This window comes from Manacus vitellinus, unplaced genomic scaffold, assembly GCF_001715985.3.
Source record: "Manacus vitellinus isolate BGI_N305 unplaced genomic scaffold, ASM171598v3 scaffold_13_pilon, whole genome shotgun sequence".
NCBI classification, from domain to species: Eukaryota; Metazoa; Chordata; class Aves; order Passeriformes; family Pipridae; genus Manacus; species Manacus vitellinus.
Genome location: NW_021938999.1, coordinates 1663869 through 1679937, shown reverse-complemented (window position 1 = coordinate 1679937; position 16069 = coordinate 1663869). Strand labels below are relative to the sequence as shown.

At 36.0% G+C, this 16069-nt stretch overlaps 1 protein-coding gene across 1 annotated transcript in view; it reads left to right on the top strand.

Moving 5' to 3' along the window:
* The window catches only part of CADPS2 (calcium dependent secretion activator 2), a 289954-nt gene that overhangs the window by 195322 nt on the left and 78563 nt on the right, over positions 1-16069 (top strand). Inside the window, 2 exon segments of the mRNA XM_018067963.2 lie at positions 1804-1991; positions 13430-13531. Coding sequence (XP_017923452.2) covers positions 1804-1991; positions 13430-13531 — 290 coding nt within the window.

Below are 16069 nucleotides of genomic sequence, written 5' to 3'. Positions count from 1 at the left end.
ATCTCTTAGAGAGACTGAAGTTAAAATAATGAGTTCTTCAAAATTTTGTGTTCTTGTCAGAATTTTCCCCTATGAGAATGAGCTGGAATTTTAATAATAGTTTGCTTTTGTTCTGCTAGGCAATGATATGCAACATTTTGTTATGTTTTCCATAAAAATGTAGCGAGAGATCAGTGACAATGATGATGTATTGGTAGAATACCAATCACAATAACCACTGTTGATTATATCTAGGGCTATGATACATATTATTGCAGATATTCAGTAAAAATCCATTTCTTTCTTCTTTCAATAGAATACCGTATTTTCTTTCAAACACATTGTAAGCTACTCAAGGCATTACAACATGACAAGGTATTAGATTAAAATACAGAGTACTATTATGGGTTCTGTAATAAAGTTAAGTGTTCTCTAGAAACAACTGAAACCCCTTAGAGGCAGTAGAAACACTGGTTTCAAAGAAATTAATCAGGAGCAAACAAATTTGTTAAATATGAAATAACTTTGAGGTGTCCCTATTTGCAGATAATATGTTAAATTGAAGAGCTGGGGGAGAATATAAAATCTAAATTTCTGTCCCATGCAAGTTTTTAGTGAAGTTAAAACACACTAAAACTGTGTGTGATTTAAAACTGACGTGAATATATTTTTAAGTGTTGTTCAATAGTATTTTTGCTAATATTTTGTATAAATATTAAACATCTGATCCTGCAGAAGTATTCACAAGCAATAGACAAATATTGGTCTTCAGCTGCTATACTGATGTTATAAATTAATGACTTACAAAATCATTTTGCTTATTCAAGTTATTTGTATATTTGAGTTCAGGTATTCCTCAATCTCCCTTAACCATTTGGCAGAGATGATGAGAGGGAAATATCACCACAATTAAGAAAAGAACAAAGATGAATGCTTATTTAGAACAGCTGTGCAATAGTTGTAGTTTCCCAGGGTTTATGTTTTTCTCCGTGCTGCTTTTTAGAAGATCACTGTGCTGTTTTTATCATATTTATGCATCAAGAAAAATTATATTTTTTACACTCTGGATTCACTCAAGAACTGTTTTTGTGTGTTAAGGAGTCTGTACTTTGTTCATGTCTGTCTGAGTTATGCCATTCTGACCTCATCAAAACTCTGCCTAAGAAAGCCCTCAGTATACCTGAGAATATCTAATTATTTAAGGTCAAATCCTACTCATTTTACTCAGGTGGCTTTCAAAAAACTACCTAGCTTTGTATCTCTTTACTAGTAGAAGTCATTAAAAAGCTGTTAAAAGTGCATGCATATTACATAAGAAACAGAGTAAATGGTCAGACTGTGGTCAAAACCTTAAAGTTGCAGCCACAGAGAACTGACCATCCAGAAACTGTCTTTTAATGTCCACGTAAGGGACATGTAATGTCCCTCAGCATTACCCAAATATTCACTTGCAGCTTAAAAGTGATTACTTTAACAAAATTAATTATTTTAAAGTCTTAATTTATTTTATATTATGTTTTTATATAATTTAATCCATATCAGACTTTGAATGTATTAGTGTGGTTTTTGTAAGCTATATATTTCATAACAGTGGTTACTCAGAACTGCAAATAGTTTCCAGACAATTAATGCTTTCAGTAAGAGGGCTATTGTTGGATCTAGGTTCTTCCAGTGCCATCAGCATTAGTCAGATATAAGTCATTTTAGTAGAAAAAGTTTATGTAATGGACATAAAAATATATACTTCCATTATTTAGTATAAAAGCTGAGAGTGGGAACAGAAATCTCAAAATGTTGTGGGGTTTTTTTGCCTTTCTCTTTCAGGGCTGGTTTAGCCCAGGTCAAGTCTTCGTATTAGATGAATACTGTGCTCGCTACGGAGTGAGAGGCTGCCACCGACATCTTTGCTACCTTGATGAATTGATTGAATATTCGGAAAATGGTTCTGTCATTGATCCAACCTTGCTCCACTACAGTTTTGCATTTTGTGCTTCTCATGTTCATGGTAACAGGTAATTTAATGATATACTTTTAAATTCAGTCTTTAAATGCATAGTCTGAGTAAAAGTATGTATAGGCTCCTATACTCACCAGGTAGGGAGGTAGCACACTTCAGAAATCAGTCATGAAAGTTTCTTCAGGGGTATTGGAGGGTCTGTACAGATTACTGTTCAGTGTGTACTGTCTTAATGCAGTTTGTTTTCTTGGGCATTGTATAGGTACAGGCTGATTCAAGGCCAAAGGATATCATCCTGTTATAAGGGTGGTCTTTTTTATTCTACATTTATGTTGTGTTACTAAATGGTATTTTCAGTGAACATTTTGAACAATTTTGCAGTTTAAGGGAAATTTTGACTCTTTTTCTGTAGTCTGTAGCTTGGCACCTAATCACACTATACTGAGTTCTTCTGGCTGTGCTAACATATATTATGTGAAGTAACATATATTGGGAATTTGGTGTGACCCCAGACAGGAAGAGATATGACACTTCTGGAATCCTTTCCACTAGACAGGTAGACTGCTTCAGCAGCTTGTGATCGCAGTGATTCTCTTGGGATGACGTCTTCATCCCACTTGCAAGTGAAAGACTCAGAAGAAATTAAGTTGTTGCTTTGCTATGCTAAGCACATTCTTTAAAAGAAGCTTTGCTTCATCTGTATCTTGTTGCAAACTGTGAGAGAACTATCTCTGCTGTTGAACAATGGATACTGTAGATGGGATCATTGGATAGCCATAGGACCACAGGAGGTGTCTAAGCAAACCATCTGCTTGAAGCAGGATCAGTTGCAAGGTCAGACCGGGTTGCTCAGGGCTTTACCCAGTCAGGTCTTCACCCAATTTGAACCTGTCGAATTTCAGTGTAATTATATCAATTGTCTCTTGTCTACCTCCCAGTACACCTGGGGGGCTGTCATTTAGTCCCCCTAGACACCTCCTATTCTCCAGGCTGAACAATCCCAGCTCCCTCAACCTCCCCTCAAAGCAAGTGCTCTTGTCTCTGGCCATCATGGTGGACATTCTCTGAACTTCCTCCAGTTTATCCACGTCTTTCTTGTATTTGAGTGGGGAGTGAGGCGGGCAATCCATCAAATTATAGGAGAACATGCATTTATACCCCATTCCTTGCACTATATTTATAGACTGCTGTACCAGATATGTTTAAAAAGTTCAAAAATATCAAGGGAAAACCCAGTAGACCCTCCCAACTGGTCCAATCCTGCCACTAGAGATAAACCTCACAGTCCCAAAAAGCAATTACTGTAATGCTGTCAGTAAATCCCCAAAACTGAATCTTGATAGGAATTGGAAAAGAGAAGTATTTTCTTCTCAAGGTGTATGCTTATGTTGCTTTTCAACCAGTCAGCCACAGAGGCCGTTTTACTTGTATGGAAGCCAGAGAAGAAGGGGCAATCCTTAGGGAGGATATTGTTCTCTTCATTGGCTCAGAGAACGCCTCATCTGGAGCTGGGCGTTTGTGACCTGAGTGATTTCGTAGTGGTAAATTGAAAATATGTAATCCTTGATAATAATATCCAAAATTGAAATGTTTTTGAATGTGCTTGAAATACTGTCAAGGATCTTAACATTCATACCGGTAAGTTAGGAAATTTCTGGCTTTTACTTGGTAACTATTCTCTGTAAAAGCATGCTTCTTTGTCAGTTCCTGAAGAACCTGACGCATTCGTATTTTCTATTGAGTCTAAGTCTTTGTTGTTTCTCGCCTTTTTATTACTGGTTTCAACCTAAGAAGACAAATATACAGTGATAATTGCTCAAACTTATTTCAAGAATTCAAAAGAAAGGTAGATACATTTCTTTTTATTTCATAATTTGAGTGAAGGACAACAGTGCGCGCAGTGCATGAAAATATCTCAGGGAGCACATCATTTACAGTGCTAAGCACTCTGTATTCTGTCTATTCCTACTGTACAGATATTCTTTGAATAGCATTATGAGTGTTTTAGGAATAAAAGAAGTGCTGAACAGAGAGGGTCTGACTAGAACTGAGATATTGTAAAAAGGAAATAAAAAGAAACATGAAGAAAGAAGAAAAGTAAGTCAAGGACAGAAGCAGACATGCTCACTGAGAATGACAGACACACATATACAGGCACATAATATATCCACTCATTCATCTACCACAGCACTAAGAAATAGTAAAAGGGAGAAAAGGATTTCACAGACAATGCATGACAGGCCAAAGTTCTAGGCTGGTCCCTGGCGTTATACATCTTAGTTTTATAACTCAGGCTGGGAATTAGAAAGACCACAGAACAAAGAGCTTTATACTCTGGGCACGATATATTTAATTTGTATGTCATCTTTGCTTCACAGAGGGATCTTAGACCCTCCACTAGCCTGAGAAAGATCATCAAAATTGATCTTGAAGTCAGGTGATGGAGGAGAATGTAGCAATGCAGCCGTATCTGTAGTTTATATTGTCCATTTCTTTTAGGTATGAATTTTAAAATAGTAGGCAATCTAGTGACATCAGTCAAATGATCAGATACAGGTGTCACTCACCTTCATTTCTGGTAGTCTGGTGAGGAGGAACTCAAGCACAAATCAGAACAAATCCACAAAATATGCCAGAGCCATGCCAGGACATATGATGAGCACATCTGATTTCTTAAATAAAACTGATGAGGAAGCATTTTCATACAATGGATCCTAACTGGCTATTAGTCATAGACACTGAGATCTCTGTCTCAGTTGTGGGATTGCATGTACAGGGTACTGCTCTCGGTAAACATTGTGAACAAGACCGAATCAACTTTGGCTCTTTCCACCCTTCATATGTTTCCAAAACTCTTCTGACATGTTTTTGATCCTTCAGATGTCCCCTATGCTCTTTTGCTGCACCCTAGGACTTGAAACATAAACTCTGTTTTCATGCTGCAGGCTGTACTGCTCTTGCAGACTGGAACATAATAACCATGGGTTTATTTCAAAACACCTGGAATAAACATGTAAAAGTAAATTGTTGTCCTGGAGCTTCGAGGACATTGTGGAGCACAGAGGAGACCTGAACTGAGCTCTGGTGTAGGCTGTATGCAGCAGACATTGTTCCTGATCCCAAGGCCAGAGAAAACAGTCCCTAACAACTTCCCGAGTTGAAGATATAGGTAACAACTTCTGGTAGATTTATCAAGCATACGGGTAATTGGTGTGTCTTTTGCCAGTGTTGTTGTTTTGGAACAGAAACATTTAATCAGGGTTGAAGACAATGTGCTGAGTCCTACAGTGAGAAATTCAGGCCTTATTTGTGCCTCTCCTTTCCTGCTGAAAGAGTTAGCCCATTACAACTGGGCTAACAAGCTGCTTATGTAGAAAAGGCATTTCTGCTTTTTTGGATAATATTATTAAGACATTCTATTCCTAAATTGCCAAAAAGGAAAATATTTTATTAAAAGAATAGCCTTGATGTGTTTAAACAAAAATACATCCTCGTTTCTGAATCAACTGTTTTCATTTCCTCCAGCAAATAAAATCATCTTTCTTTGGCTGTACTTCTGATTCTATGTAGCTTTACACAGAAGCATCTCCTTTGGCTTCTCATCACAATGTTTTTCTTTTGAAATGTTCCACTATATGGTCTCCATCAAAGTTGTTAGTTCACAAGTATACTTTTTGCACTGTAGTTATGCATACAATTGTGTATTGCTGGTGAAAGTTAAATGGGCAGAACAAGGAACTATAGGATATTCCTGAATGCTAACATTTCAGTCTAAACAGTCCAGGTAGGAGCTATTGTTTTCTTCCCCATCATGTTCACTCTTGTCTACTTTTCATGCTGTGACTTCTATTCAGTCCCTCTTGTCTGAAATGAATGCTGGTGGGTATCACATGAAGTGCAAAGTGACTTCTTTCCACCTGCTGAGTTACAGACTGAATTGAAAAATTCAAAATTCAAGCAATATTCCCTGCTTATACCTTTTTCTATTCAGAAAGATATCTGATTTACTGGAAGTTCAAATATGAGAAGTGAATGTGAAAGTAATACTACAAAAATCAGTATATAACTGATATAACCAAAGAGAATTAGTTTCTCTCTCCACTGTAAAACCTTCAGCACATGTATGTTTCTATAGAAGAACAGTCTTATTGAATCAGGGTTCTTCTAAGCCAGTCAGTCATCTTTCTCATCTCATTGTCCTGCTTGGAGTAAAAGAAGGGTAAGCATATGCAATATTTCCAGTTTCAGACTCCTAACTCTTTGCAGCTCAGAATATGCCTGTTTGATAACCTGGAGTGAGCCTTTGTTTCAGGTACTTGTCCATTGCACCCCTGAACCTCAGTAAACCCTTTTCACCCTCAACACCTTTGGCAGCAAATTCTACAACTTGGCCTCCTCTTGCTTGAAGACCTCTTGCTTTGAACTTGACTCGTACACATCTCATTTCATGCTCTGTTGCTGTTGGAGACATAAAGGAGAGAAAAGAAAAATCCTGTTCTGTCTTCTCTTTGCAATTTAAGATTTAACAAATATGAGCGAACAGTGCAACGATTACACTGGATGGATGTTTTCTGCTAGTTCCTTATCCTTTTCTGGTGATTCCCAAAGATGCTGATTGGCTTCTTTGACTGCTGCTGAACAGGACAGTTTTGTGGAATAATCCATCATAACACCAAGATCTCTATTCCGAATAACAACTGATTTTTCCTTACATTTATCTATGTTGATTATTGATTGCTGTTTTATTGCTGCCTGATTTCATGAGGTCTTTCTGGAATTCCACACTATGCCATATAACTATCATTACAATTACATTTGCTATCACCTCAGTTCTTAGCTGTTAGGCACGTCATTTATGAATAATCTGAAATAGCACAGGTCTCAGTACAGATCTCTGCGAGATCTGTATAGATCAGTACAGATCTCTGCTGGTAACATACCTTCACAGCGTGGACTCACCACTCCAGTTTTAAATATAAATGTAAGGACTTTTACTCTGTGGCTGCTTAATTGCCTTTAAAAGCTTTTGATTAGGAACTCTGACAAAAGAGCTTTGGAAATCCAGGTACCTCATATGAGTCAGGTCACACCCACCTGTTTTTGATCCCTTTAGAGAACTTCAAGATCAGAAGGTAAGATTTCTCTGTCTCATGGCTTCAAAGCCATACAGACTTCACAGTAGGTAGTATTAACCCATTTTTTCTTTACTTTTATTCTTAAATAAAAGGTTATTATAGTTCCTTATGTTACAGTTCCTTTAATTTTTTTGAGATGTGTGTAGAACTTCCTGGCCTGTAGTTCCCCCTACGTTCCCTGGAGACTTTTTCTGGTTTTTAAATTGATCTTACGTTCTCCCATTCTGATTCCTTGGGAGGGTTACAGTTGTCAGTGAGAATTTTCACATAACCATAGGTAATTCAGGTCACCAAGTGGTCCCAGCAACTTATTGCTGTCCGTTTTTCTAATATGTTACATAAGGGTTTTTTTACTCGCTTTAATTTTTAACAGATTCTGTGCTGAAAATTAAGGTTGTCTGTATCTTGATGGTTTCTCCTTCATTTATATCTTTATATCTTTCATAAACAATATCTAATAAGATTTGATCCAAAGTTCCAGAATTAAGTCAGTAGTTTCACCATTTATCTGTACAGGGTCACCATCTGACATGAAAGGTTTTGTCCAGTTGATCTCTTCCCAGAACTGTTATGTTTTTATACATATAAACTTATATATAAAGTGTTTGAATATCATGTAGCTTTATTCATAGATGGTTTTCCCAAGAAACCATTGCTAACAGGATTTTGTGGAACATTTTAGTTTTAAGGAGTTGAAAGTGCTTCCTCTTCTGCTGTGCTTCTTATTCACTCTCAACCATACATGTCTGTGTTGTAATGATAGCAGGTGCAAGGTCTTCTTTCACTGTTTTTTATTGGAAGTTGGGTCTTCTGCTTTAATCTTAGATCTGTTCCAAGGCTGTTCAAAAGCCGAAGGAAGAAGCCTGAGATCCCTTACAGTGTGGATCTTTAGGGAAGTGTGTTACATCAAAAGTTACATAACATCAGGCTACCGTTCTCTTTCGTTTTTGATACAGCATCCAGAGACTTAAGAAGAGTCTTTTGATTGTGTAGTTTGTCTCGGTTTTCTATCAGTCCTCTATTATGGAAATAGTGAGAGTAGATTTCTCATACTCAAACCCATGTTTTTATTCAGAATTTGGTTATCAGTCACCATTTCGCCAGAACAATGGAATGAGAAGTTCCATTTCAATTAGGATTGAAATTCTCTGTGAGCAGTTTTCTCTCAAAACTGGAAAAGCTAGTAGATCCTTGAGCGCTTATATCCCTCTTCTTGAAGTGAACATAATCTTCCCTTTTTATGAGGCCTGTTGGGCAATGCTGAGAATAGAAATTTTTCACTAGGTCTTTCAGTTTTATGTACTGCCCTGTGCCAAGCATCTTGCATCATCCAGTTCATCCTTCATTTTTGGAAGCTGATTGTCTCCAAAGTATATGGAGCACTGAGGAAGGTAAACCTTTAGTTTAATCTGTATTCTCCTTTTTATATGGTTTACTTATAAACATCACACCCCCAAGCCTCTGATATGAGACCTCTCTAAATAGTTGCATTTGGAATAACTAGTTTGAATTACGGGGCTTTTTTTATTGATGTTGTTCAATTAGTGACATGCCTTTTCATATATTACTCTTGTAAATAGCCACAAGAAAGTTATCAGTATGGTTCTCTTGTGTCCAAAGCTGGTAGCAAAGCCCTTCACCAAGTTGCAGGTACCAAGTGAAGCCGTGTTGTCTTCCCCTTTGGTTAAAGAAAGGCTCCTGTCCTGCGTTGGAAAGTGTTCCTAGATATAATAATGTTATAATAAAATGTGTCATTCCCTACAATGTTAACAGAAGCACATTTTTCAACATACCAAAACAAATCTGCTGCTGAAAAGCCTCATAGAAAATGTCAGTAGAAAAATAAAACATCATTCACATGTTAATAAGGAGTATCAGAACAAAGTTCTGCATATTTAAGGTGGTACTTGCCATCTTAGGCAATGAAAGAACAGCTAATGCTATTACTTACTCTTACTTTCTCTAAATGTTATACCATGTTTTGTCATTAGTTTTATCTGATTACTGCCTATACATACCCTTATAGATTGGGTAAAACAATATTGTATTTGCACATGCGTTGCTTTTCAGTAGAAGGGTACTAACGAATATACCTAAAATATAACTGCATAAAACATTATTAAAATTAACCCGATTTATCACCGTAATCTGTTTTAGTGGCCTTCAGAATTGGTCTCTTTCATTAAGTTGTGAAAAAAGGGTATGACCCGTAAGCAGATGTAGGAGCATCCTGAGAAATGCATACAGAAGAAGACTCTATTGTGCCATTTTTTGGTCAGAATGTTTGAAGAATAATCAATATAAACAACAAAATGCTTGGTCTTCAAGTGTCTGCTGGTTAAAGCTATGTTTAAATGCCATGGGATAAGGTGCTCTCTTCATTTTCAGTTAAAAAGCCTTCTGCTCTGCCTGCTTCTAAGCTGATAGTGTAAATCCTTGTTCTTAGATTTCTCTAACATAAACTGTAGACTCTGCAAAAGCCTTAATTAATACAGTTACATTTTAAAGGAAAATTTCCATATTAAAGTCCTTGAATATTAAAGTCTTATAAATAGATAATAAAAATTCTACATCAAAATTCTAAACAATTAAATCTTTGGTTTACTACGAAAGAAGCAGCCAAACTTTTGTCTTGCTAATTTGAAACTTCTCACTGTTCTTTCATTTGATTGTGTGTCCTACTGAATTTAAAAACAAGCACTCTTGGAAACCACTGCAGTCTTCTAAAACTATTTGTTTCTAGGAGAGAAGATGCCATTTAAGTTTAGTTTTGTTTTTTCTACACCCTTGAAATGTAGTTTATTACAGAAATGTCTTGAAGTAAGACCTTGGCTGAAGTATTTTTTATTTTGTTTTATTCTATTTATTTTCTTTTATTTTTCATCCTGATTTCTCATATTTGGCAATTTTTTTTTGGTCAGCCTTACTGTTCTTATCTGAGTGTGTATGTTAGAATATCAGTCTGTGAATTGCTCTCCTTGTGAAAGACCAAAGTGATGGTCTATGTGTTTAATGGGGAAAGCTCATTGAAAAGACTTCCAACATTTTTAAAATATATGAAGTTGCAAAAAAGTACCAGTATCAACAATGTTCCTGAGGACAAAAGTCAGCCATACTCGGCTAGTATTTCCAAGTCTGTCTCAACAAAGCAGTTTTGCTTAAAGTAACAATTCTCTCTCTGAGAGGCCACTAGGAGAAGCTGTTTCCAAAGTTGAGGGCTGGAAACAATCTGCAGTCAACCCAGTGTCCATCATATCTAATTCCTGTTGGAACTGAAATAGAATCTCAAATGCCATAGGTATTCACAAGAATTTTAATCGTACTATGCATAAAGTAACCTCTGCAAATTATTGTAGGTTTTAACACTTGTCTATAGTTAAATAATACTATAGGGTACTCCAAGCCTTAAAGGATTATATCAAATGAGGAAAAACAGTCAGTTTCAAGAGGAAAACCAAAATCCACCACCAAATCACTCATCTTCTCTAGAGTAACTGCTGTCAGGCCAGCAATCTTGCAATATTTTCACAGTAAAAATTTGTTTCAAAATTTTGGTCAACCATTATTTTTCTTTATTATTTAAGTGGCTTATGGTCAGACAACTATTTTCCACTTGAATTTACTAGCTCTAGTTCATGAGGTATTTATTTCAAATCTCTTTTGATATTTAAGTCTGAGCGAATTAAACAATTTGACTTGTGACCAGAGATAACATTACATCTGTGCCAGTTAGACTGTGATCTAAGCAGACAAGACAGGCCAATCCAAATCCAATTGACAGAGTTCTCAAAAAATGGAAAACTAATATAAGAGAGAGAGAGAAGCCTACTCAGGTTTTGAGTGTTCACTGTTCCACCGAGTTCTCTAATCCTAAAAATAGTTGTGAACAATAAGGAGTAGAAAGAGTGTGGAGGAAAGGAAAATCCACTCTACCTTCTTGAGAAAATGATGTTAAAATGAAAACGCTTCTTAAGACAGTACATCACTTTTCTTGACCAAGTTCTTGTAAGTCCCAGGCTGCAACAAGAAAGCTTAGCGCTGGTTTTGAATTGAAAAAAATCAAGTCCAAACCAGTATTCATAACATTTGGGATAGTAGGGAAGACACATTTGTTGTTGCTTTTAGTTGCAAAATCGTTCTTGCATAGTTTGTGGATGACCTAAACTTTTGCAAACCAAGTGACTGCTTGAGTCTGATTTTCTAGGCAGACACAGTAATTCATAAATAAAAATAGCTAGCTCAAACCACTGTTATTTATTTTATCCAGTCTTCAAAGTAATTAAAGAAAAAAGATGATTAAATTAGTGAGAATTTTGAAACTACTTATCTGTTTTTTCTATCTCCACTCATCTCAGAGTCAGATACTTTTTTTTCCATGGTTTCTCTTTTTATCAGTAGTAGATAGATGTTCCCAAAAGTAGAAAAAATTATCACCAGCACAATATGTCTCAGAATTGTGTTGCAAAAATGCATTTTTATATTGTTCTTGTTCCAATAAGCTTTCAACAAGAAGAAACAAAGTTATGATTCAGAGTTCATGCTATTTTCTAAAAGCACATTTTCAAGAGATGAATTTTTCAGTACTATAGATGGTACAGTTTTCTAACACCTTTTTGTCTTGTCCTTCTTTTCTTCTGGGACATCTGCTTCTATGCAAACATCCACTGAAAATATATTTAGCAGTTCTGAAAATTTTAGTTGTTGTCAGCAAGGTTCTTTATGACAACAAACTCAGTGAAGTGACAGGTCCCTGGTACATAGTGATCCTAGCCTTAGTGCAGGTTGACAGATATGACATCCTACTGGCTCACCTTTTTCACTTACTGTTATCTGAAGCCCTAGGTCTTTTCTGACATATATATGACATGCCTCAGTGAGGCTTAATATGACAGAACTATTTGCTTTATCACTCCAGAGCACGATCTCTCCTGACAATAAAATCAGACAGTGCAATTTACTTAAATTTTAGCTCATTCCATCTGTCAGAAGGCTGAGGTAAAGTATCCTGGCATCCATCAAAAGAGAAAAGATAAGTTTTTTGCTCTTTCACATCAAATTTATACAATGGTGTATTGATGTGCCTGGTTACTCCTATCCCCACCATATCTGATTTTTTATTGTTGTCTGCACAATAATTTAAGGAATTCAGGCATTCTTCCCACCTTGACTTGACAGGTCACAAATATAAGGGATTTAAAGGGTGAGAGAATTGTTTATGTCATGACCAGGTAGCAACTTATCCCTCCCAGATTTAAGTATAGTGCAGAAAGTTAAAGTAACCTTTTAGGAAAAAAGATATTAATAGAATCCTAGAATGATTCTTGGAACATTCACAAAACTTTGTCTTTCTTCATGTCATCTTACTACAATTTTCTCTAGAAACATTGAGATGGTTTTGGAGGCTCTGGAGAAGATACAGTGCAGATCCACTCCTAGTGTCAGGGTCAGAAACTCAGGTGGGAAGCAGTAGCTGATTTGTTACCCTGCAGCCAAAAGTTAAGACAGTAATAACAGGAAGTTTTGAAATACTTCTTTTTAAAGTGTATGTGAGGAAATTGTGATTGTATGGCAAAAATACCATTTGGGGACAGTGTATTTAACGTTTTTTACTTTTGTCATCATTTTAATATAAATACATTAATAACACCTTTAGGCTAAGACTTTAGACTAATTGTATGCTTAACATACATATCACAGGGCTTATTTTTAATTATTGGGACTTAAATTTGATGTTTGAAAAAATGCCACTTCTTCTGTTTTTTAAAGACTTTTTTGTTGCATCTTTATTGCTGTATCTATATGGAAGTCTTGATTACAGGATGCCATTTGTCAGTATAGGATGAGGAATCAAAATCCATGCTCACCATAGAGGGGGCTTCCTAAGCGTTGCCTGCTATGGCTGTTCTCACAATAGTTTCCCTCCCACCTTTGTTTTAGAATCACTTTCAACCATATTGTTCCTCTCGGAAAATATATGGAAGATTCAAAGAGTTGAAATTTAACAAGATTCGAGTAGGCCTCTCTACCATACCAATAGTACTAATTTTCTTGGGAAAGGATATTGTCTACCTTTTGGAATTATTTGGGAGAGGTATATATTCCCCTGTATTCATATTGGGATCAGATAGAAACTTCGGACTTGAATTTAAAAGTTCAGCTCAAAGGTTCAATTCTTTGTCTAGTTGCAGTCTGCTCTTTAACAATATTCACAAGTAACTGCTTATTGTTTAAGGTAAGGGGAATGGGGGAAGGTGCATTAGCACATGTATTAAATGAAAGCTTTAGAAATAAAGATCATTGTTCAAAGAGGAATCAGCATGAAGACATATCAACAATTATTAAATATTTAATATTACAGGCCAGATGGAATTGGAACAGTATCTGTTGAAGAGAAAGAAAGGTTTGAGGAAATTAAGGATAGACTTTCCTCCCTTTTGGAAAACCAAATAAGCCATTTCAGGTGAGTGTGTAATTTATTCAATGAATGCTAAGATTTTTTCTGGAAGAATTTTCTCACGGTGTTCAATTTTGGTCTCGAACAAGTAAAGTGAATATAAAATAGTCTACCTGCAAAGAAATTTTCAATAGATTAATATGGAATAATTTATTTACACGAGTGTTTGTACTTAAAATTTGTGTATTGTGTGAGTTGTATTTTTTATGCTAGAAAAGATTGTGCAAGAATATAGGCCTTGTTTTTGTTGATGCTTTTAAACTTGAAACTTTGTGTAACTGACAAAGAAAATTGTCTGAATGATAGTGACTAAGACATAACTATTTCCGGATTACTATGGATCAGAAAAATCATATGAGTAGAGAACAACTTTGATAGCAGCTAAAAATTTTCTTGGTATCTAATGTAATTTTCTTGGTTTCATGATATACTTATCTTTACTAAATCAGCTCAGGGCCATCATCCTCACTAAAGTGTGTCATACTAAGGACTGTTAATACCAGTAAAAGATGTTTAGGGAAGGACTACAAGAAGCAGAGCAAACATTGGATTTCCTGCTAATTTTGTAGCAATTGATGGTTTATGGAGCTTAGCATAGAAATGGCACGTAGACCACCAAAACCGTTAGTTTATCACACTAAACCAACCTATCTGCCACTATTCTGTCAATCTAATCATTGTTTAGACTGTAGAAATTTTTGTCTCTGTATCGCCTTATGACAACCAGTTCCATGGTTTAAATAGTGCTGTGTGAAACAGCTTGCTTTCTTTAGGCATGGTTGGCTATGAGCTTTTTGAATGCCCCTCTGGTTTGATGAGGTAAATGCCATGTTTTCACTGGCATCATAGGTCATTGGGGATTTTTTTGAGCATAGAGTACACAGCAGTCTTCACTTGGGACTTCATATCTATATTAAACTAAAGAGAGTTAGAATTCTTCTCAGAAAGTATTCCTTTTGGGAAAAAAAAGATCCTTCCTTTCCTTTAAAGATTCTTCCCTGACACATTTTCTTTTTCCTGCCTTCCATGGGAGTAAAGAGCTCTTGCAAGAGAAGCAATACAGAGCTGCGTAGGACAGACTGCCTCCTACATTCAAGCTTTCGCATGCATGAGACAAATTACAAAATGTACGATAATGTCTAAATAATCTTTTGAGCTGGAACAAATAGAAAACCCCATCACGTCTTCTAGCATACACATTAGAGTTATGTCGATGAGCTTGACCTACATCAGTGACCATAGAATCTTTCTGCCTCAGTCTTGGTGGATTTTGAGCAAATTTAGACATCATTAGAAACTCCTCAAGAGCAATTAAATATGTCATTCAAAGACAAATACCTCCATCCTTCAGAGCACTCTAAAGTTTGCCTTAAAATCCTGTTTAATCAATACAGACAAACAGTGCTCTGCCAACTGAAGAGCAATTGCTATTTCTTTCTGTGAACAAATGTTAGAAATAAAAAATAAATTAAGCTAAATGTCTGGACTTAAACAAGGATACTGGCAGAATACCTGAAGAAAGAAGAATAGATAGTGCCCTAGAATCTGAATTTATAAAGCATATAGAGTCACAATATAGGACAACCTGATAAAGCATTGGAAATAGTATTTTAAATAAAATGTTGACTCGAGAAATGTAAAAAGATCACCACTATCAATTAACAAATAATAACCTTATCTGTGAGATTGCTTTCTTAAGAAAACATTGTACTAAAACAACTCCATTTTTCATTCCGTCAAAATTTCTGTGATAACTGTGAAGTGCAGAATATTTCGAAAAATACATTCAGCAGTAAATATTTATGCAAAGTATGCACTGAATTTCTCTATTTTGGCCTTACTGTTCTAGAATGCCCTGTATTCCTCATCATCAGACAGCCCCACCATCTCCCAGGCTGGCTTCCTGCTCCCACTGTCCTCTTTACTGTCACTTGGAGCATCCATGCTGTTGACACGTGCTCTAGAATATTTCAGAGACTTTCATGTCCTCCACGTTCAGATAGGTTTTACAGGTTTTAAATGCCAGATTCTCTACAGTAACCTCTTTATCATCCTCATGGATTCACAGATGGGGGGTGTTGGTTGGTTGGTTTATTTTTAGCACTTTGATTTCTTAATTGTGGTATGCATTTGACTTGAGCTCCTACTTTTTTGAATTTTCCCACAGGCTGCTTGTAGGTTTCTTGCTTTTTTGATTGCACCTCTATGGTTTTTGCTTTCATTTTTCAAGTTTTTCATTTTTTTATAGTTCCTGTTCTTGAAATTGTATATACATGTACTAAATGTACACGTACTGAATTTTCTTGGCCTGTTCTCTTTTGCTACTCCAATAAATTGTATTGTATTACCATCATTAGTACAGAGCACCTCTTCTCTTGTGCATCTCTCAAACTATGTTCTCTTTGCATTTGAGATGAAATCCGTAATAGTATCTTTTCTTGTGAATCTTAAATTAGCTGTCCAAGGAAGCAATTCAATTCTGTGTCCCAAAATATTGTCATTATATCTTGTCCTAACAAGATATCAGTCAAGGGCATATTTCTA